This window comes from Pteropus medius, unplaced genomic scaffold (genome assembly GCF_902729225.1).
Source record: "Pteropus medius unplaced genomic scaffold, Ma_sr-lr_union100, whole genome shotgun sequence".
NCBI classification, from domain to species: Eukaryota; Metazoa; Chordata; class Mammalia; order Chiroptera; family Pteropodidae; genus Pteropus; species Pteropus medius.
The window spans coordinates 5,949,735-5,973,659 of record NW_024354498.1 but is presented as its reverse complement, the minus strand read 5'-3'; the positions used below and the strand labels follow the sequence as shown (position 1 = coordinate 5,973,659).

General features: G+C 40.9%; 1 protein-coding gene, 1 non-coding gene and 2 pseudogenes across 2 annotated transcripts in view; 2 read left to right on the top strand and 2 right to left on the bottom strand.

Annotated features, from left to right (window-relative positions):
• The window catches only part of CTPS2 (CTP synthase 2), an 84,853-nt gene extending 71,233 nt beyond the window's left edge, over positions 1-13,620 (bottom strand). Inside the window, 6 exon segments of the mRNA XM_039852294.1 lie at positions 349-432; positions 584-700; positions 5,904-6,004; positions 7,702-7,872; positions 12,186-12,390; positions 13,193-13,620. Coding sequence (XP_039708228.1) covers positions 349-432; positions 584-700; positions 5,904-6,004; positions 7,702-7,872; positions 12,186-12,390; positions 13,193-13,444 — 930 coding nt within the window. The 5' untranslated portion in view covers positions 13,445-13,620.
• Positions 1,343-1,461, top strand: LOC120594353 (uncharacterized; annotated as a pseudogene).
• Positions 12,861-12,979, top strand: LOC120594343 (5S ribosomal RNA). The gene has a single exon (XR_005650552.1). It is a non-coding gene; the product is annotated as a 5S ribosomal RNA (ribosomal RNA).
• Positions 13,621-21,255: 7,635 nt separating the features above from the next.
• LOC120594344 (uncharacterized) lies at positions 21,256-21,374 on the bottom strand (annotated as a pseudogene).
• Positions 21,375-23,925: the final 2,551 nt, after the last annotated feature.

Here is a 23,925-nt window from a genome sequence, read left to right as displayed (position 1 = left end):
TTGCTGACCCCTGATCTACACCTCTGGCAATAACTGGATTACCTGCTATAAATAAGGGCACTGATAGCACATCCTGGCAGAGTCACAGGAAAATCTCCAAGGTGCCACCTCACTCTCGAGGACCCAGGGACCATACAAAACGACAGGACATTGCACTTGCCCAGCTGTCAATGTAGCCAATCAAACGAGGGGACACAAGGATGAGGGAATAAGCCTTCCCTGGCTCCCAGATACAAAAAGCTCAATGTCATAGGAACCATCCGAGAACCAGGAAAGAACTTAGATGATGTTATAGATTAAGAAAAGGAAGTTCTATTCCAAGAAATGTACCTACTCTCCTTAACTCACCAGATCAGGAGATAGGCCTAAGCCCCTCAGCGCACGGACACTGTTTTGTGTGGGTTTGGTTTTTTGTTCTCCGGTTGCGCTGGGCTGAAAAGAAATGGGTCACCGTCAGTGTGATGGACAATTAGCTCTCCTGGATAGTGAATGGCTCCCTAGTTAAAATGTGGATTGAAATAAACGGAATATCATAGGAAGACTTATAGAAGTTGACGTCTACATCCTTATCTGGAAAGCTCACCTGTGGGACAAGGCTAACGTGGATGTTACAGAAATTCTCTTTTTTTGCTTTAAACTGGAATTGTCTGAATGCTTCCACAAATGGCATTCCTTCAATGTCTCCAATGGTGCCACCCAGCTGAGAATGGAAAAAAAAAAAGGAACCTGAAATGAACTTCCATGTTACACAGACGAATAGAAAAATTCTTGATAAACTAAGCAGAAGATCCGAAGTCTGGTGGTTACACAAGCACAGAAGTTTGTAAATATACTAAAGATCATTGAATTTTATACTTAAAACAGGTAAGATTTAGATATATAAATTAAACCTTATAAATTATATAATTAGATATATAAATTAAAGCTGTTAGAAATGAAAAAGAAAAGCACTGTACATTAAAGAAGTGTTAAGAGGGCTCATCCTAAGGTCAGAATTTAAGAGGGAGATGAAGCAAAGGGAAAAGAAAATAGAGACTAGAAAGCAAAATAAGAGGACATGAAACGTAACATAGCCATGTAACCATGAAAGAGCGGAGCCTCAAGAAGGGAGAAGAAAGCAGGGCAAGGACAGCTTTAAGGATGATCCGATTCCTGTGTTTATAAGACCACTCTGCCTGTTGTGTGGACATAGGGACTAAATGAAGTAAATGAGTCATGTTGGCATCGATTCACCATGGATTTTACAGACTAGGAAATCCCCGCCCCGCCAAATGGGAGATCATTATAAGACTGTCGACCCTTCATCTCATTAAGACTGAAAATGTTAAAAAATAAAAATGGAGTCTCCGGCCATGCCACCCTGAACGTACCCAATCTCGGCTGATCTCGGAAGCTAAGCAGGGTCGGGCCTGGTTAGTACTTGGATGGGAGACCACCTAGGAAGATCAGGTGCTGTAGGCGTTAAAAAATAATAAGAAAATAAAATGGAGGGCTTCAAGAAAAAAGAAAGGAAATCATAGCAGAAAAAAGATCCAGAATATAGGCCACAAAAGAGCGAGATCAGTTAGATAGAACCGGTGGTCCAGTTGGAAGGTAGAATTCAAATCAAGTGAAACCACCACAAAATAAACTGGGAGCAATGCAGGCATTTCTCTCTGAGTGAACACACACTCACACTCACTCTCTCTCTCTCTCTCTCTCTGTCTCTCTCACACACACACACACACAAATATGCATGCATCTGAACAGTCTCTTTGCAATGGTGGTACTAACAGAATTAAATCACTGCTATTAAAACATGACGGCTTTCTGAAACAAGCAGCACCAAAAGCCCTGAGAATATTCCTGACAATATAATCCTTTGATGAATGTTAATTTACAATGTGCTTCTAAGAGTTGCTTAAGCATTTTACTTTAGACCGGGATAAAAATCACCTTAACCCATTCATCCTCACCACATTTAAATACTTAAAGACCATCAAATGGATCTTAAAATTAATTGTCTAGCATTGGAGCATCTACTACATGCTCAACACTATAAATGAGGTGCAGGGAAGAATTTAAGACAAGGTGTTCCTAAGGAGCTCAGAATTTAGCAAGGAAACTAAGGCAGAGTTAAAGAACAATAATCAGGAGTAAAACTTAAGCACTAAGTGGAATGATCTGGATGTTGAGGAAGATGAGATCACAGTGGACCCCGCCCCAGAATTCACCATCTTCTCTGGCTTCAGCTACCTGACTGGCTCCAGAATCGACTTCAAGCCCTGACCTCTCTTCCCAGCACCACTGGGCTTTGTAGCCAGCTTGTCCTCAACATCTTGGATGAATCAATTATTCAAACTTACCATGTCCCAAACTGAACTCCTGGTCCCCCAACTCTGAGCCTGTTTCTCTGGGTGCCAATTCATCTCAGCAAATAGCATCTCCTCCCACTACCAGGTTCAAGCTAGACGTCTAGAAATCATCCTCGATGCCCCCTTTTCCTCACCCAACTCAGTTTAGTGGTTCATACCTCCAAAACCTCTTGCAAAACCCTGCACTGTTTCCATCCTAGACACGCAAACCCACATTATCTTTTGCCAGGATTACTACAATAATCTAAACCAAAGGGTGGCACAATTTCTGTTTCCGTGAAGTTAAAAATTGAGATGATGGGTCCTGGAAAGCAGGAGTCATCATCTCATCATATTTGCAGCTATCATGGAGCTAGTACATATTACAGTGCTAAATCAATCTTTGTTAAGCCAAACAAGTCAATTCGAGAGCAGAAAAAAATATATAAAGAACAGAGACATGAAAAAAATAAAGAACAGTGTGCAGGTACAGGCCTAAAATGTTTGCTTGTTATTTGTTGAGATGGAAATTTCAGTTTAATTTGAGATGTCATTGAGAATTCTTGATTTCATTGTGCAGGTGGAATCTTTAACAATTAGAGTCTGACTCCATAGCAAACTTCTTTGTAAAATGATGACAGTGAGAGTCAGGTGTGCCAGCCCCGGAATGACATATAAAAGCTTTGTTCAAGAATGATTCTCAAAAATAATGGCTAGGAAAGCTGAAAAGATGAAAAAGAAGTGGTAAGACAGCTCATCGCACAGTCAAATTGGACTTATATTTTAATGAAGTTCGGGGGCAGCTCAATTACATTAAAAAGATCATTTCTCATTCCCTCTTTTTGTGATTATTATTAGAAATGTAGATTTTCTTTTAAAAAAGAGCAGAATGAGAGAATAAAAAGCAAAAACATTCATACAGAGGACCATTTGGAATTTTTCCTGTGATTAAGTTAATAGTCTTTTTAAAAGGCTATTCTTTTAACTACAAAAACTAAAAGAAAGTGTCTGTCAATGAATGGACAGATATAGAAGATGTGACAACATGGATGGACCTTGAGGGTATTATGCTAAGTGAAACAGGTGAGAAGGAAAAAGACAAATACCTCATTCATATGTGGAATCTAAAAAAACAAAACAAACGTACAAAAAAGACTAAACTTACAAATACAGAGAATAGATGGGTGGTTACCAGAGGGGACGGGAGGGTGACGGTGGGCAAAAGGGGTGAAAGGGGTCAACCGTATGGTGATGAAGAGAAACTAGACTTTGGAGGCAATCACTTTGTAGAGTGTAGAGATATTAATTTATAATGTCGTCCAGATACAATTATGTACATTACATAATAATTGATAATGATAATAAATGACTATGCCACTGGTTTGTGTACTTACTATACTAGACTTTTCATTGTTATTTTAGAGTCTACTCTTTCTACTTGTAAAAAAATGTTTGCTGTAAAACAGTATATGTTATGCCAGCAGCAGCCTCATACATTTTGTGTTTATCATACCTCTTGATTACATCATTTTCTCTTGTGCTTGATCTAATCTTGTGTTTTGTACAGTAACACACTGTGCAGGTTTGTGGCCTAGGAGCAACAGGCTAGACCACATAGCCTAGGTGTGTCGTCGACTAGACCATCTAGGTTTGTGTAAGTGTACTCTGTGACATTCGCACGACAAAATCACCTAACGACCATTTCTCAGGATGTATCCCCGTCGTTAGGCAGCATATGACTGTATTAATAGTATCTGTAGACACCTCACAGTATAAAATGAGGTTCTTATCTCCCTCCTTCCCCCCCACCCAGCACTCGTCCACCCTCTCTACCTCACGAATCCCCCTTTCAAAGCTGACGACCTTTACACCCCTGCTTTTAAGCCTTCCCTGACGCATCCTGAGATTGATTCTAAAAACTGAAAATCAATAAACGGAGAGACTGTTTAAGCCTTCTTCACTGTAGAGTCAAGGTAAGCCCCAGTAACATCTCCATTCTCATATCAGACGGTACCCTTCCTGGAGTTATCACCTGCCTTTCTCTTTTCTTATGCTGTTTGCTTTTATCATTGCCCAATTTGTTTGCAAACTATTCACTGTATTAGATATTAAATATTTTTTAAAGGAAGCAAGCCTAATTATGCAGGTGTGATCGATTTGTAAAACTTCATCAAGCTATACATCTACATGTGTACTTTTCTGTGTCTGTTATACTCCAATTTGAAAAAATGATAAAGGAAGGATTCCCTCTTTCCTCATAAATTGTGAAAGAAGAAATACCATGGGAGAGAAATTTTTGCATAGCACACTTATATATTTATATTATCGGCCATACTATTATAGTAATGCAAAATAGTTAATATATAATAGAACAGCACGTCATGTTGTTTATCAGCTCTACTAGCAACAAAACAGATCTTGTAGATAGCATCATATCTATCTGCTAACACTAATAATGACCATAGTAACAGCTAATGTGTTTATTGAGCACTTTCTAAATGCCAGATATTGCCAAGTGCTTTTATATTATCACATTTAATCCTCACAACCCTATTATTATCTTGTTATTATTATAATATTACATTATTATCATATTGTATAGATAAGTATATTGAAGCTTTGAGAACTCGCCAAAAGTCACACACGTACCTTAATAATGGCTAATAATTTTTGAGCACATACTATAGATCTGACACTATTCTAAGCACTAAGTATATTGATTACTTAATCCTCAAAACAATGAGTTAAGTATTACCATTATTCCCACTTAGCAGATGAGTAAATTGAGGCACAGAGAAGTTATGCAAACTTGTCCGAGGTCACCCAGTTGGTAAGTGACCCAGCTGGGCTATGAACACAAGCAGTCTGGCTCCAGACTCTACCTGCTGACTTATAAACCACTCGGGGGTCACTCGGGGGTCACGGCAGAAATTTGAACTTGGGCGGTCTGACTCTAGGAACCAAACTGTTCATTATTCTGCTCTCCTGCCTAGCTACTAAGTCAACTGACATTTAGATAAGGAGCATACAGATGTCATTCTCATTCTTCCCATTGACAAGAAGGAAAACAGTGAAAAAGTGGCAAGTTCAAATACTGTTGTTTTTTTAAACAGCTAATCCTCACCTCCAAATCACCTCTACCATCAGCCTTCCCCGACTCCCTCTCTCTTCTTCTGATGCACTTTGCAGATGCTTCTCAAACAGCACTCACTGGAATGCATTCTGTTGTGACAGGACAGGGCGCTCTGCAAGCTCCTTGAGGCCAGAGACTGTGCCCACCCCAGGCCTGGTGAGGAGGCCTTAACATTGACTTTAGGAGCAACTGATGTCTCTGCATGTGGGCTGCTGCTACCCTGCCCCAGGAGCACTCACCCCACTTAACGCCGATCTTGCCCACTGACTTGTGACCACAAAGGCAGGGACCATCTATGCCGTTCCCTGGTGGAATTCTATATCCTAGCTCAGTGTCTGGCACACAGGAAACCATCTCCATATATTTGGTGAATAAAAAGATCGGATGCTTAAAAGCCTAGAGGAATATAAGTTTACAAAGACAAGTTCCATGCTTACCTCGATAACGCATATCTGGGGCTCTTCCTTATGACCATCCACAGGCACTGTGGCTTGATTCATAACCCACTCCTGGACAGCATCCGTAATGTGAGGAACAACTGTAGAAAGAATTAATTGGCACGAAAGCTTATTTCATGGTCATGAGAAAGAATATATCAGTGTCTTTAGATCTCCCAAATAACCTGACAGCCACCTGGCAAGTTAATCAAGCTACAGTCCTAATGCTATTATCCTCCTTCACTGAAATGAATACTACAGAAGCGGTATAGGTTTAGTCATTTAAATGTTATGCCTTTACTTTTGAAATCAACTGACCCCAGAGAACAAGAAACAGAAAGCAGAAATACCATCTTTGATGCAAATAGAAAACTCCTATAACGTCAACGAAAACCTGTGCTAGGAGGGCTGCCTAGAGTGCTGGATGCTAACTAGATTCCACAGGAAAGAAGGACGCAGAGTGGCCGCGCCCTCCAGACTCTGAGCAGCCCAAAAGCCATGGGGAAGGGTCCACTCAAGGGGGTACAGACAAGGTCTGCGTGCTGATCAGGGACCTGCAAGTGCTAATATCAGCCGAAAAGGCCAAAAGGTGACATCTCTGCAAACGTGTGAGGCCCAGGTGGCCCTTGGATGATGAGTAGGCCTGCAGCTGGAGATCTCAACTGAAGAGACAAAATAGTGACATCCACATGTGTACATGGGGACTCAATTCAGCAAACCTAATATGACAGCAAGAAGTAGAAATGTTAGCCTTCAGGAAGCTGAGGCAAAGATGTATCTGTCACCTGCAACACCTCACACCTGCTAGGCTCTCGAGGCAGGAGGAAGTCATCTCCGATTGGTGTATTTGGAACGACCGCTCTGTGCATGCCTAGCCCACTCCTTTCTGGCAGGTTAAGGTCTGCCGATTCTGCTTCCACGTGGGCAGCACAGGGATTATGGGGTCAGGGCCTAGGTCTGGGGCCTTTCCATCTCCTCCATTGTTGGGACATACCCTGTGTGGCAGCAACTCACTCCCGCAGGTTGTCCCAAGACCCACACTTGGGGGGAAAACTATTAGAAAGTGCAACTGTACCGGAGATCGATGCCACACCGTCCCGTTTCAGCAATAACATAGCCGATCTTTTGACCTCCATCTGTCCTACTCCTACATCTACTTCTCAGATGGTTCCAGTGATGTAAAGGGGATGAGGAATTATCACCTTTACCCTACCATGTAGGAATGTAAGAATACAAGATTTCGGAGTTGTAGGGGGACGGGCATCTTTTCTGAAACAAAAGAGACCATACTATCCAGAGAAAGCGTTGGTGAAAAAAGGGTCCAACCATGCTACCTGCCACTCCAGTTCAATTCCCCAGTCCTTCCCCAACACTGTCCTTCTTCAAAGGAGAGTAATCATTATCCATGCAAAGATACAAGAAAAAAGGAGAAAAAGAACATATTAAATAAAAGTCAGACAAAAACAAACAAAAAACTGCACTCCGATCAGGTAAAAAAGATGAATAAAGATGAAAAAAGATGAACTTTATAAATAAAAGCTAGAGAGAAAGAGACAAAGACAGACAGATATATGGACTAAGGGAAACGACGGCATTAGCAAAAAAGAAAAAGACTGATGAATACCATCAGAACCATGGAAGATGAACTTGACACCTTTGAGGAAAATGAAAAGAACACAGGGATTTGAAAAGGATTAGAACTTGTAGAGTGCAGGGACCTTGTCATTGTCCTGTGTATTTTGAGCAGGGTGTGGGTGCTTAGCACACAGGGCTCCCTAACATTTGTGGAATATAATACCTTGTACTGTTTTCCCCAGGTAGTCACCACGCCTCTCTTTATTAATCACATGCTGATATATCTTCCCAGTGGTGATGTTGTTATCTTTATACAGATTAATATCCAAGAACCTTTCATAATTTCCAAGGTCTAAATCAACTTCTCCACCATCATTTAAGACAAACACTTCACCTGGAATACAAAGGCAATGTAAAAATTTTAAATCTGCTTCCATATTATTTTTCAAAGAGGGACGCATTTTATTAAAAAGCTTCTAAGACACTTATTTATAAGCCATAGTCTATCACCATTTCATTATTTTGATGTGAAAACTTAACGATTCAATTATATCCTTGAAAATGTGTCAGAAAAATTCCGGTATCCTATCATGATATTTTTTCAAATGCTTACTGAAATTCTGTCTTCAAGATTTAGCTTTTCCAAACTCATCATATACCACATAAAAAAAGGGACTTTAAAACGGCAATTTTTAATATTAATAGCAATTTACTTCAAAGCATCGGTACCCTGGACTCTTGAATTGCCATAAGTTTTAACTGACTCTCACCTTGGGTAAAGCCACAATTAAACAGACAATAGATGAAAAGCAGGGCCCCAGGGAGCCCACAGGGCAACTAGGTGAAAGCGAGGCGAAAAAGCCAGCGTGTGCGATAAGCCACCTGCACAAAAGCTCCATGGAAAAAGATGTAGATGTAGACCTAATCGCACATGGAGCACCTGCACTGATTATCGGGCATGTCTCTGGGTCTCCAATGTCACTTGGAGGCATCGATTGGGAGTCCAATGTTCTAAAGCCGCCTTGTAAGAACTGAACCTCTCCCTGGTTAAGGAAATTCTGTCGTTTACTCCTATTGTGAGATGTTCACAGCAAAAAAAGAAGGTTGGCTAGTTTATAAACCTAATCAGAAACCCTTTATATCCTCATTTATGTTTCCTTTATAAGGTACCTAAGTGCAGTCAGGAAGATCTCTAACTTTAAGGACAAAAGAGCAAATTAATGAATATGCAGTATTTCCATATTTCCCAAATTCCATTTCCAGTTCAAATTCCACTTTCTCATGTTCGTCAGGAAGTTCTAATCTATGGAAAAGCCTTTTTACTTTGATCATCTTAACTTCCGACAAATAATATCTCTGAAAAACCTTTAGGTAATTCAGGCCAAATCCAATTTGACAATACTCCAAATATATGGCAAAGGTCTTCAAGTTATAAATTCCTAAAATTTAAAAGTATGTATGTATTATATTCCCAGAAGAGAAAAACTATAGATGACAAGTCTTCAAAAACAGCTTTTTAGATTTAGTGTAATTATAATTAAAATTCCCACAGTTTTTTTAAACTTGACAATAACGCTAAAGTTAATTTGATGTGGTAACAGAAAGAAATCTAACTATGGGCGGTCAACACACATGCAATATATATATGCCTTACTGTTAAATTGTATACCTGAAACTTACTGGATTTTGTTAACCAATGTCACTATAATAAAAAAAAAAATTTATTTTAAATAAAGTTAATTTGGAAGAAAAACAGGTTTGATTACCAAAATAAAAAAGAGGTAAAAATAAAAGCCCTTATAATGAATAACAGTGAGTAAAGGAATACTGAAATACATATATGTATATATTTCAAAATATATAAATATGGAATAAGATAACATCAACAGATACACAAAACCAAAATAGCCAAAAAGGTCTCTATTACATAAAGGAATTTAACACGTGTCTTAAAAAAAGATATCACAAGTCAAAGTTGATAACATACTCAGAAATGTGTAGGACTTACAAGAAGAACACTTAAAAACCTGACTTTAGAGACATAAAAGAATGTATAAATAAAATGAAAGCCTCTTATAAAGTTCCTGAATGGGTCAGTAAATACTTTCACGGTTTAAGTCTTCCCAAATTAATTCATAAATTTAAAGCAATTTCTGCCAAAAAACTCCAATTTGATTTCTTGTGAAGTTTGACAAAATCATTCCTAATTAATCTTGAAGACAGTGAACATTTTGAAATTAAAAAAGAAAGAAAAGGAACAATGAGGAAAATCCTGACCTATCTGATAATAAAAAGATGTAGTTGTTAGAAAGGTAGACAGGAAGAAACAAAGAGATCTGGAACAAAACAGTACAAAGACGGACCTAAGTATAGACAGAAATTTAGTATATAATAAAAGGTGGTATTTCAAGTCAGTGGAGAAAGGATGAAATCTTAGATAAATGCCACAAGGAATAACGGGGTAATTAGGAAAAAAATTTAGAAAAAAAAATTGTCTTACATCCTTACCTCACACCAGATGTGTTAACAATGTTAAAGTAAAAGCAAATGAAACTATAAAAGTGCCAGAAGAAAATATGGATGAATATTTAACTATTCCTGGGGCGGAGAAGCCTAAAGGTGACGTCAAAGGCAGAAACCATAAAGGAAATAGTCGATACATTTAATCCCATAAATGGTAAATGGAAATGTATCAGGAACTAACAGAGATCATAGTTAGACAAATTTCAAACAGAGTAAAGATATATACATGTGATAAATATAGGTTAATATACTTTACATCTAGTATTCTTGAAAATCATTTAAAAAACCCAAAGGAAAATTGGCAAAACACATGCCATTTGTCAATTTTGCTGCATACCAAAGAAGCCTAAAATCTCAGCGACTTACAAAACATGTACTGATTTCTCCGTCATGTTACATGGGAGTTGTGGGTCAGTTGTGGGTCTGCTCTGGGCATTCTCATCCCAGGATCCAGGCTGAAGGAGGAATCTCTGTATAAGGCAGGCAGTTCTCATGAGCCAAATCATGCTGTTGCATTGAAAATGCCTGCTTCAACAAGGCATATGTCATATTTACTAATATCCCATAGGCAGAACAAATCACACTTCCAAATATGGCAACCAACCTCTCCGGTTTGCCCAGGACTAACAGGGCTCCCAGAATGAGAGATTTTGAGTTTCAAAACCAGGAAAGTTCCAAACAAACCACCCTATATGACCAAAGTCAATGGGGCAGGGAAATTTACTCCACCGAAAGATGTTGGGTGATAGTTTCGAAAAAAAAAAATACGATCTACCATAGGCTTGAATAAGTCTTTACACAGAAATGATGAAAATTAAAGAAATTTGAGTTAAAATGATGAGATGCCCTCTTCTGTAAGATACCCTCTTACTCTCAGGTTAGTGTAATTTAAAAACAATAATAACATTCTGCAAGGGTATAAAGAATCGAGCCTTCTTGTGCACTGTTGACAAGGATGTCAATTGGTGCAGATCCACAAGACTTATGAGAAAATTCTTAGAGACAAGATGAAAGTTGGAATTTGCAATTTTTTCTGATTATAGAGAGGTAATATAGAATACTTTCCATATATTAGAAAACACCCCGAAAGCATATATATCTCAAGTGGAATAAATAATCAAACACATTCCAAGTGGAATAAAGGATAGAAATAGCCCCAGTTTTATATTTTTCAATTTTCAAAACTTTTGAAAAAACACTATAAATAGCCACAAACCTATGAAAAAATTTAAATTTTCAAAACTCTTTGGATTTTACAGTTATAAATAAGGGATCTTGAACCTAAAAAACCTTTGGCAATATGCATTATGTATCAAAAGCCTAAAAAACATAACTACCTGTCAAATCAGAGATTCTGCACTTAAGTGTTTAAAGAATGAATTTTAAAGATTTCCATCACAGTGTTGTTTACATCGAAACATTCAAAATTATTTCCCATTATTCAGACTCTGTGCAGCCTTTAAGAATATAGAATACATAAAAATGTTTACGGTATATTCTTTTTGAAATTAGATTTGAAATAATGTGACTATAAGATTCAATTCATTTAAAGTTGAAAAACAAGCAAAACTAATCTATGGTGTCAGAAGACAGAATAGCAGTTACCCTGGTGGTTTTGGGCAAAGGGGGGTTTCTGGTTTTTGATCTGGGGGCTGGTTAACACAGTATGTTCATTTCGTGAACAGATAGACATGATTTATGTACTTTCCTGCTTCTGTGTAAAAGAAAATATGTAAGGGTTAATGCCTTTTTAAAGTTAATTACTATATACATCAAAATGTCCACATTAATAATAGTCGCTCCAAAAAGTGGGAAATCAATTTTATTTTCTTCATGTCATTCTATAGTCAACATAACTGCCAATATTTCTATATTGTCTTTTTCTCTTAACAATGAAATGTTAAGAGAAACACATCACCTTTATGATAATAAAACAGAACATAATCCACACTGCAAAAGGTACAACGGAAATGGTGTCTTCACACACTGTTTCCCAAAACAGTGGACTGACTTGGAATGTCATCAGCAATGTATCAATGACCATGAGAACATTCACATATTCATAACGTATGATTCAGCAGCATTACTTCTGGAACTCTATCCTAAAGAAATTACCCAAAACACATAAAATAACTGCAACTTAATCCAGTGCTTTATAAGGGAGGAAGCGGTTCTCTTCCATACCATGCTCATAAGGTGAAAAAGTGCCCGCGTCGATGTTGATATAGGGGTCTATTTTGATGGCAGTAACTCGGAGTCCACATGATTTTAGAATCATACCAATGCTGCTCGCAATGATCCCTTTCCCAATGCCTGAGATGACCCCACCAGTGACCAGGATGTACTTCATTGGTAGAGTAATGGCTGGGTGCCAGCACCCAGATAAAATCTGAAAGGTAATAAAACTGAGGGTCAGAGAAGAGAAAAATGTTCTCAAACCAGTAAAGCAGAGAGTATGTTAAATCAGAACCTCAAATCAGAACTACACAGCATTTTTCTATCTAAACTAAATATTTGAAACCTTTGAAACAAAGTCTTATCTTCTGGTTTTTAATTTTTGTCAATATGTAGGAAGCTGTGGCTACTTTCTGCAAGCAGTTGCTGGCTTCGTTGCCCTGATTTTCCATCTACCCCAACTGTATCATGCGACAAATTTCATCATGATAAATTTCTCTGGGATTCAGAGAATGGTAAAATTTATAAGAGATCAGGTGCTGTTGTCAGACAGATCTGTACAGGCTATATCTGGGCAAGTTACTAATCCAATCTGTGCCTGTTTCTTCATCTGTGAAATGGAATGAAAATACCAGTCCCTTAGAATATTATTCAGGGGAGGAGGCTTTAAGAGAGCGAAGTAGGGTCTACGGCCATGCCACCCTGAACGTGCCCGATCTCGTCTGATCTCGGAAGCTAAGCAGGGTCGGGCCTGGTTAGTACTTGGATGGGAGACCACCTACGAAGACCAGGTGCTGTAGGCATTAAGAAAAAAAAGAGAGAGAGAGCGAAGTAGGTAAATGCCGTGCTCACTTCCTTCCACAACCACGTCAAAATTACAATTACAGATCAACCATCATTGAGAATCACCTGACGTCTAGCTGAACAGAAGTCTTACAACTAGGGACACACAGAAGGGGCCACTTCAAGATTGGTAGAAGGGGCGGAGACGCAGACTGGGCTGGACCCTCACTCACGTGTGATGCTTCAGAATCAGGAGGGATATCTCGTCTGCAGAGGTCCCTTTGAAGAGCGAGGGGTTCTAGTGCCAGGGAGAGAAGTCTCCACAACCTCTGGTTGTGAAAACCAGCAGAGATTATGGCTGAGAGGATGGCTGCAGGAGTCACAGGCATTCCTCTTAAAGGGCCCGCGCCGGCCTTACTCGCTGACGGACTCGCTGGCTCTGAGCTCCAGCGCTGGGGCGGCAGCTCCAAAGGCATGAGACACATGGGGAAGAACTGAGTTGCCTGGCTTCAGGGTGAGAACTGGAGGGGCGGCTTTCTCCCAGACAGAAGGGCTGGCAGAGGCCACTGTTCCTTTGTTGAGCCCTCCTCTGCCCAGTTTGCAGATGCAGGCGGCCACCATATCTGAGTCTCCATCAAGCTGAATAACACAGGTGGCCCTGCCCAGGTGATTCCATGAGACTCTACCCCTCCCAACGTGCTGGCCCACCCAAGCCGCCCACAGTGGCTTTTTCCAGACAAATGGCCTGTCTTGGCTCATGTTATAGACTTTCCTAAAATCTCTCAAAGGTGCGCAAAACCCAAACAAGCAGCATCTGGCCTCAGCGTGCCCCGTACCTCTTACTGAGCAGCCCCAAGTCCAGCACTAGTGTCAGCTGGCCTCAGTTCACGGCTTGGCCTCTCAAGGCATGCCTAAGCATAGCACAGGTGTCAGCCATCTGTAGATGCCAACATAAAAAAAAAATTCCTAGGTGGTTCTAAGGATTGAGTTTAGGTACAGATCAGAGGTGAACAAACTAGGGCCCACTGTCTGTTTTCGTATGGTCCTCAAGCTAAGTATGTTTTTTACATTTTAAATAATCTAGAAAAGCTCGAGTAATAATTCGTGACACATTAAAATTGTATGAAACTCAAACTTCATATCCGTTGACTTACATATGGTTGCTTTCTCGCTACAATGGCAGAGCTGTGTAGTAGTAGACCTCTGGCCTGCAAAGCCTGAAATATTCACTACCTGGCCTTTTATATAAAATGTTTGCTGATGCCTGGTATGGAAGGGGTCAAAATCAACCCCTTTATTAAGACAGTAAGAACTTAATAAAAGTTAGCTGTTAACATCACTATTAATAATAATGAATGTATCCTCCTTAAATAGGCATGCCAGACACTGAATTTATTTCATTACCTATCAGTTTTACCAAGCAAGAATATCCAGGCAGGGAAAAAAAGAAAATATGTCGTAAGGAAATTTTATTTGACTTTTGTAGCTGTGTGATTCAAGCCCTTTTATTCGAGAGGCAGACAGGAAGCCAATAGCTACTTGATTTTCTTTATTTTGAGCACTACTATTTTTCCCTTGAGCCTGCTCAGGGGCCTTCCGTGTTTGCCATGTGACCATACACGTGAAAGTAAGCCTTAACAGCATTTTTTGCGTCATCATGGATGGCAAACGGGCAACTAAGACCACTAACAGAAAATTACAACTGAAAAAAAAAAGTAACTAACAAAAGCTAATAATAAATCCCTCTTTTTACTGTAATTCACATTTTTTAAAAATACTTGGAAATAAAGTATAAATGCAATCAGGTAGGAATGATTTCAATTTCCCATTTACTTTTTGTCCGTCCTCCTCAAAGGAATGCCCATCCTGATTTTGTAGTTTCCGCTGCTTATCATTCAAAGCAAACTATCTTAACTTAAAGGTGTAAAGTTATCTCAATTCTGAGCTGTGAGTTCAATTTGAACTAGCTGATTGTGGTCAGGGCAAATAAACCGTGCCATCCACAATACAATACACATGTCCCATCCAAAATGGTTTCCCTAAGTCCCTGGGCCTGTCTCTACAAATACAGCTGATCTCTTTCAACGCCATTGTTTCTCTTCCCTAGCCATCTGGCCATCTACTCAGTGAGCTAGATTTAGCTTAAAAAATTCTTAATCCAAACCCAGAATGCTCCCCCTGTAGATCCAAAATGTACCTGAATATTTCTCTCTTTCCACTCTTGATGGCCCAGGTAGTCATGACAGTGGTAATTTCTTCACAGCCCTCCCTAACTCATCTCACTGTTGATTTCTTCTATTTTGATAAGTATCCTTCCTCTGCAGTCAGCCAGCCTGGATTCACATGCTGTCATTTATATCTCTGCCCCTGGACAACTTCAACTTTTCTAAACCTCGATTTTCTCTACTTATGCAGTACACAGAGATCATGCCTGCCTTATAGAGGTGTGTGGGCATTTACAAGAGAGTGCCCAAGTGCTAAATGAAGTTAGCTATTATTTTCAGAACCACCTACTTACTGATTCAATCAACTCGCAGATGTTTACTGAATGTCTACTATAGGCTTGACGTGTTCCCAGGTCCTTGGGAAATGGAGGTGAAAAGTCAAGGCCCCTGCCCTCCTGAACTTCACCTTTTCTGTGCAATTAAGGGGCAAAAAAGCGGTGCCGTAAACATACCTTATTCTGGCACTATCGCACTACTAAAATGACTTCCCATTTGTAAAAGTTAGCAAAACCAAAAAATGCCATAGAAAACTGTAGTGCATTCATGTGAAGTCACACTATGTGGCTGTCAAAAATCCAAAGAATTTTTCATAGAAGATGTGCTTATGTTACATGAACAGAGCAGGATATAAAATTGAATATATCATCTCAACTATTTTTTTTAATTAAGACTGATCGAAAGTACACCAAAATGCTAAATTTTAATATAGTTAGGTAATTAGGGTGTAGGCTAATTACTAGCTTCATATACTTTCAAAAACACAAGATACCTTTTTAAAGCACATTAGATATTTTACAAAGTCTTTTAACGCGTCACTTAATACCAAAGAGACACCTGGTCCTTTTTATTCCTTTTAAGTAAACAAATAAGTTTGAAACAAGGTTTTAAAACTGTAGGAAAAGGTAGGGTCTTCAAGTTACTTCCTTGAATGGACCCGTTTTTTTTTCCCCACGTGAAGACTGACGTTTTCATTTACTCATATGCAGTGAGCAGAATGAAATGTAAAATAGAAATATGTAGGGGTACAGTGTCTGCTGTCCTGCGACTGGGAAAACATTGCATGAGCCACCTGTGTAACTTGAAATTCTCTGGTAGCCATACTAAAAAAGATACAGATGAAGTTAATTTTAATAATCTTATTTAACCCAATGTATCCATAACAGTTTCATTGTTTCTGCATGTTTTTTTTGGTACTAAGTCTCCCGAAATCAGATGTGTCTACTCACAGCACACTTCAATTCAGACTTGCCACATTTCGTGTTTAAGAGCCACATGTGGCGAGTGGTGGCCACCTTGGACAGTGCAGGCCTAGAACAACTGAAAACATCAGAAGCACCAAGAGACACCTTGTCAACGACAGCCATTTAAAACGTAATGTTAAAAACGAGAGTACTTACTGAAAGATCCCATTTTAAGAAGTTCTACAACAGACAAAATTAAGCTATGATAGAAATGGATGGGGGTTGTGGATTGACCGGAAGGGGGCCGAGGGAACATTCTAGAGTGATAGAAATGGTTTACGTCTGTGTCGGGGTCGTGGTTACACGGATGCATAATTTGTCAGACCCCGATTTGCACACAGAAAATGGGGCCATTTTATTGTACGGAAATTACACACCGAATTTGTAAAAATTATTGCAAAAAGAAAGCTATTCCGCAGCACTAGCAGCGTACTTCGGCACTTTGAGCCCGAACAAGCTACTATGGGGGAAACAGGAGGGTCGTTGTTGAACGAGCGCGCTGGGTGAGGAGCGCAGAAGGGCCATTTCACTCTGCGCGGGGCTTCACTTCCGCCAACGCCATCACTGGGCTCTCGGGGCTCCCGAGGCCCGGGAGAAATGGGGAGGGGACAAGCGCACCCCGGAGACGCGGCGCTACCGACCCCCGGCCGCGGCCGCAGCAAGGCGGGCTCCGACCGCACTAGGAACCCGCGGGGCGGCTCCGGCCCCGCATCCCCTGGGTATGCGTGCGCGGTGTGCGGACATGCGACCGCCCGCCCGCCCCTCTCGGACTGGGTGCGGGCGCCATCCGGGAGGGGACAAAGGCGCTCGGCCTCACGTGTGCGCCGGAGCTGGGGGTGCGGGCTGGGAGGCCTTTGGGGGAGGCGGGTGGCCCCGGAGCGAAGGCCCTGGGGGTCCGGGGAAGGGTCGGGCGGGGGTTACCTGCGCGGTGGTGGTGGCGCCGGGAGGGTGGCGGGTGGGGACAACGGGATCCGCCCTGCGGCCCGCCCGCGCTCACCTGTGGGACTTGGGAGGGGGCCGCCGCTAGAGGTGTCTCGAGTCGCCCACGGGTCCTTCCCGCCGTCGGCGCAGGCCTCGGGGTGCGCGGCGCCCTCGTCGCCCACCTTTTCCTCTCCTGCGGCTGCCGGCCCAGCTGACTCACGCCGGTGAGCTTGGGTTTGCACCCGGGGTTGTGCAACGCAACAAAACCAGCTTCTAAAAAGTGACTCCTCCGGCACAGCTTCCCGTCACCCTCTGCCCTGGACGCACTTGGCCCCAGGCCGCGCACTACCCGAGGGCTGCTCCTCCCCTCCGCGGCTCACTTAGCAAAGGCCCTTCGGGGACCCAGGTGAATGCCACGTTCCCGCCAAGTCCCGGCCCCTCGGCACACCGAGCCCCTTGCTTGGGTCGTCTGGTCCTGTTCTCACCACTGTAAAGAACCACACTGTCACAGACGTTTGTGGGTCCCCTGCAGCGCTCAAGGAACTACAGGAGCGAAGAAACGACCAAAATAAATCAGGGCGCCTGCCTTTGAGGGGCTCCGAGTCTGAGAGGGTCTACGGGTCTGCTGGAATCAGTAAAGTTCCTAGAACTTTCCTATAGAAAAAAAAAAAATACAGAGGGTGGACAATCAAGGCTTCACCGAGTAACTTCTTAAGAATATTTTTGGAGGATGGGAAAGGAGGTGGTTAAGGCTGAGGGAAGTACACACACAAACCACTGAACGACAAAGGCTCTAAGGAATAGAAGGGCTTGGAGTGAAATTGAAGTAGAATAGTGTTGAAAATTTTGAATAACTAGTATAACTCACTAGAGTGCCAAGTTAGACAAGTGTCATGGAACACCTAGTGGAGTTTAAAAATCGTAATTGTGCAATGATATCCAGACATAATTTTACAAGATATCTACAGGTAGGTATACATAGACATTTATGATAAAACAATAGTTTGCTGTTTGAGTAGAACAGGAAGACGAGAGAGTGAGAAAGTTGAGGGCACTGAAAGAATGTGATCGCGGTTAATACACCAGAGGTAGTTAATAACCCACAGAGGAACGAGCAGCAGGGAGCGGATAGACTGGGAGAAAGAGAAAAGAGGAACCAAAGACAAGGGCCCATGGGAATGAAGAAACTGGTGAGTTGTCACCCAAGTGTGGTGTTGGTGTTGAAGACGTCAAAGAGGAAGCACTTCAGGATGATACTGCTGAAATGGAGTTGTTACTGGAGAGTGGGGTCCTCTCCCGGCGCCTTGTTCAGGGTCTTTATGTCTCGAACAAACAATTGAGCAAGACACCGAAATACAGTAGGAAAGAAAGGTTTTATTAGGACAGAAAGTACACTTCCAGATGTGGAAGCGGGCCTGAGCAAGAGAAGCGTGGCTCAAAAGGCCTGGTAACAAAGACTTCAGGGTTTTTATGCCTTTTTTGCTGTGGGTGGTTACTTAGGGTGGGCTTCCTTGATTGACAGCTAAGATTGACAGGACTCAGTGATTCATCATTTTGCTTTCTGCGCATGTTTGTTCCCAGAGTTCAGTCCGTTGCAATGATATTAATAACTTCCGGGCATATGCATCATATTATAATGATGGCATAATGAGGGCTCAGGTGAGTTGGAGGTCTTGTGGGTGGGTCTTCATTGCGCAGGTGCCAGTGACTGGCTTAAACTAGTACCTTAGTCTCTGCTTATTTGTTTCTGCCTTGCTTAATTGTGGGTGGATTAGGGCAGACCCCTTCTGAGATAGGATGACCTCAGTCTTTCCAGGCCGACCCGAAACCCTCTAACTTTCCTGCCTACCTCTTTTCTAAGAGCCATGAACCCCATATTATTGGTATGGATGTTGAGGGACGGGAGGTCTCTTCTTCCATATCTGATTCCTGCTGAGAATGGCCGTAGTCCCTGCCTACAGGGGTTTCATGGAGCTCTTTCTCTTTCTGCCTCATTCAGAGTGGGGTCTTGGGTTTCCTGCTGAAGTGCCGCCTCAGTCCCTAGACAAGGCAAAGAAAATACAAACTTGTTATTTAAATCATACATCTATTCATTTCTATTATTGATTTGCCTGTTAAGTGAGTAAAGGGAAACAGGCTTGGTTAATACGTTTCTTAAAGAGTAAAAAGAAAGACCTTTGGCTTAAAGTCCCCTCCCACTTCAGACTCTAAGGGCCCTGCCTGGCTTAACACCATTTCTGCTTAACAACGGGCTGATGACCCTTATCAATAACCAGAGGATTTGAGGGGGAGGGCCTTTTCTCCAAAGAAAGGAGGGAAGAAAACTTAACTAGGTTTACTAAAAAGGTTAACTCTGCATGAGAAATCCCATTTCATTTCCTGCTAAAAGATTAAGAATTTTACAAGTGATGTCCCGTCTCAGAGTCAGGTGAAATGGGCATCACTGGCATTGGGCTAGACCCACCAAGCCAGTGTGTGGGACATTGAGGGCTTTGGAAGAACGACGGTGGAACTTGGAGGAGTCAGTTGAGGCTAAGGAACCAACTCTTCAGTGAATGTGGAAGAGTGACCCCGAAGCTAATAGATGACAGCAGCAAGGTAGGGTGGAGCGTTGTGTGGCAAAATTAAATGAATTTCAGAACAAAAGGGAGCTTCTGCCCCCCTATGGATGACAGAGCAATGTCGTGGAAGAAGCAGCAAAGAGCTGGGGATAGTGATGTCAACTTCCGGGAAAATGAGCAGAGGCTCATTTTCAGCAGGAACCGGAAGGGAGACCCAAGTCTCCATAAAGCCAAGAAACAAACAAAGTTTTAAGGAGGAAACACCTTGTAAAAAGGCTAGAGGCATAGAAGAGTTTGCTATGAAATAAGTTTTCCAGAGGACCTAGTTGGAAAGGATGCTTGTGAGACGGGTTGACATTAATGGTAATACTTAACACCCATTATGTATGTAAGCTTTCCTTTCACATTTCAGTACTTCATTTCCTTTTTACAACCAGGACAGTTACTAGGATCTTCTTTTTGTAATGAAGAACCTGAGACTCAGAGATGTGAAGTGTATTGGTTAATATAAGTGGCGAAGCCAGGACATTGTCGGGAGGGAAAATAACTTTTCCTTTAAGTTCTAGCTGGACTAATAATCAAATTCACATGAGACAGATTAACAGGACAAAATGACCAAATTTATTATATATGGACATGCAGAAGTTGCATAAGAATGAGACTTGAGGACAGATCAGGCAATTAAGGCTTGCTTATATGCCATCATGAGCTAAGGAGAAGAAAGGAGGCAGGCTGTTTGCGGGACTTCAAAGGGCAGGAAGGCAATTCACATGGAGATGGAAAAGCAAATGTTGGTAAATAGATGTTTGCTGGGCTACGTTTAACAATGGGACACAGAAGACTTGGATGAAATGGGCCTCTCTGTCTATCACACATTAGTTTATATTAAACTGTAGTTATCTGTGATATCTCCCTTCTTGGAGCAGGTCCTCTATCTAAATTCTTTTAGGCAGTTAGGGGAATGGTCAAAGGTTCTTCCTGAGTCTCGCTGCTTGAAAATAACCAGCTTAATGTAATCAGTATCTCAAAAGGCATATTTTGGGGTGGCAAACTCCACTTTCCCTTGACATCAGTACAAAATGTCTGTCCCCAAAGACAGGCTCTTCACCACAGGATGTAGGGCCTCATCTTTATCTTAGTCTATTAATATATGAGGCTAATGAAGGAAAGATAGTTTGTGAATACAAAGGGGTTATTATAACTATTGTATTAGTAATTTAAACAGGAGTGAGCAGAAAAACCATTTTTTAAAATTTATTATTTATTTTGTTAGACGAGGCAACCTTTGGTTGGCCTCACAGATTGCAAGGACCTTGTCAGCTTTCAATCCCTTATTTTTTATTTTTTACAACTACAGCACCTGGTCTTCCTAGATGGTCTTCCATCTAAGTACTAACCAGGCCCGACCCTGCTTAGCTTCTGAGATCAGACGGGATCAGGCTTGTTCAGGGTGGCATGGCTGTAAGAAAAACGATTTGATAAGAGGGTTTAGACTGACATTTCTATGGGATAAGGGTGCATCCTCATTCAACAAGTGTTTATTCGTGGCCTGCTACCAGCATAGCGTTGAGGATAAAAAAGAGATGGAAAAGAAGTCCATCGTTAAGTTGATTGTTTGTAGTTTTTAAAAATCTTTTATTTTGAAGAAGTTACCTTTCAGAATGATTGTAAAACTGTCTGTCCCCTGAGGAACACAGCCTTCACCGTGGTTTTGGTTGCTCCTAGGGATGAAGCAAAAATAAGGCTGAATGAGCTGGGCCCAGCTCTGCTATTGGAAGGGCCAGCACTATATTCCTTTTAGAGGTAAAGAAATAAGTCAACGGTATTCGCCTGTTACTTGTTGGAGTTAGAACCTCTTTCCTAGGCTTCTGACTGAAATTCCAGACTCATTCCAATCACACTCGAATCAAATATCCTTTTTCTGGAAAGTGTTGACCACTTTCAGGTTCTCACTGACTTAATAAATTGTAAAAAGGCAATGATCCTCAGATGTCTTCTGATATTCACAGCTGAATCAACACCTGAACTCTAAAAACAGTTTGGAATGTCACTGATGCGACTGAATTGTACACTTAAAAGTAGTTAAAATGGCAATTTTTTGTTATATATAATTTACTATCATTTTAAAACTTAATAGTGCGATATACCAAAACCCATCTAACTGTACACTTTAAACCGGTGAGTTGTATGGCATGTGAATTATATCTCAATAAAGCTGTTTGGAAAAACAAAACAAAACAGGTTGGGCTTCTTAAGCTAAAGTCCTGGACCTGAATTGCAAATATACCTCAGGCTGGAAAACTGGAGAGCAGAGAAATCAAATTGTAATCTGTTGCCCATATTCTCACTGGAACTAAGCTACACTTCTCAAAATGGTGGGAGGAGGAGGAGGAGGAATAATGGGTTTCCTTTGCCAACGGATTGCTTGAGACCGTGCTTGGGAAATAAGTTCATGGACTCCCTGTTCTAAAAGGGCAGTTGTTCATTTGGCCAGTTTGGTTTTTGTTGTCGATGTTGTTTATTTGCGTGTTGTTATGGAAAAAGTTAAATATATAGGAAAGCAGACATAATAGTATAACCACCCAGCTTCAACAATTATCAACCCATGGCCAGGCTTGTTTCATCTATATCCCCACTCATTCTGCCCATCCTGTATTAATGTGAAGCAAATGCCAGCCATCCTATCATTTCATTGGTAAATATCTCAGTATGGCTCTCTATAAACACACACACACACACACACTCCATTATCACAATTTAAAAATTAGCAATCCCTATGTCCATCAACACACGAATGGATAAACAAAATGTGATATATACACAATGGAATGTTATTCAGCCTTTTTTAAGGTAGCCTTTTTTTTTTTCCTTAAGAAATTAATTTAAGGTGGTTGGCGAATGTCAGGCATGGACCGCCTTCATGAAAGTAAAAAGAATCCAGTTACAAAAGAAGCATTGTGTACAGTCTCAACTGGCTGAAGGTACAATGGGTTCCATATTTTACATAGTACAAAAAATTCTTTCATATGCAAAGAAAAACAAATAATGTGCAAAAACCATTTTCACAGGTGGCAATTTATAAAATGAAAATGATAGAAAACTTCATTCTTCTTATTCTCCCAATTGCTTATATAACACAGTTCTATTTCCTAGTATGCAGGTAATTTTATATTTGAAAATCCGATTTAGTTTTAACCTACAAAGTGTTTTTTAATAAGGTAGCCTTTCTTAAGGCAGAATTTAAAAGAAATTCTGACACATGCTACATGCGTGAGCCTCAAGGACATTTGCTAAATGAAATAAGCCATTCACAGACAAATATGATACAATTCCACTCATATGAGGTTCTTGAAGTAATCAAACTTATACAGAAAGTAGCTAGCTTGGTTGTCAAGGACTGGGGAGAGGAGAGAATGAGGAGTTAATGGATACAGAATTTCAGTTTTGCAGTTCGGAGTTTTGGAGATTGGTTGCATAACAATGTGAATGTACTTAACACTACTGAACTGAACACTTAAAAATGGTTAAGGTGGTAAATTTTATGTGTATTCTACATTAAAATTTTGAAAATTTAACAATTCCATAATTTCATGATCTATCCAGTGCCCAAATTTCCAAGTCTTATGAAGTCATATTTTCCCCCCAATGTGTTTGAATTAGGATGCAAACGAAATCCACAAAGTGCCATGGGTTATGTCTGTGAAAGCGTTTTTAATCTATAGGTTCCCCTTCTCCCCTTCCTTGCAATTTTAATAAACAATGTCATTTGTCCTGTGGTTTCCCACAGCCTAGATTCTCCTGCTTGCATTTCATGGTGTCCTTTGACACTTTCCTCTGTATTTCCTGTAAATTGGTAGTTGGACTAGAGGCCCTGGGCTACTTTTGATTTTGACTCAGGAGGAAGCTAAAGATACCACTTCCAGGGGACCAGCCCAGCTGGACCTGCCAAAACGAGGCTAGGTCACCAGCCAAGCTTTTTAGAGTGACAAGATGCCGTTTACACGCCTAGGTCAGTCAC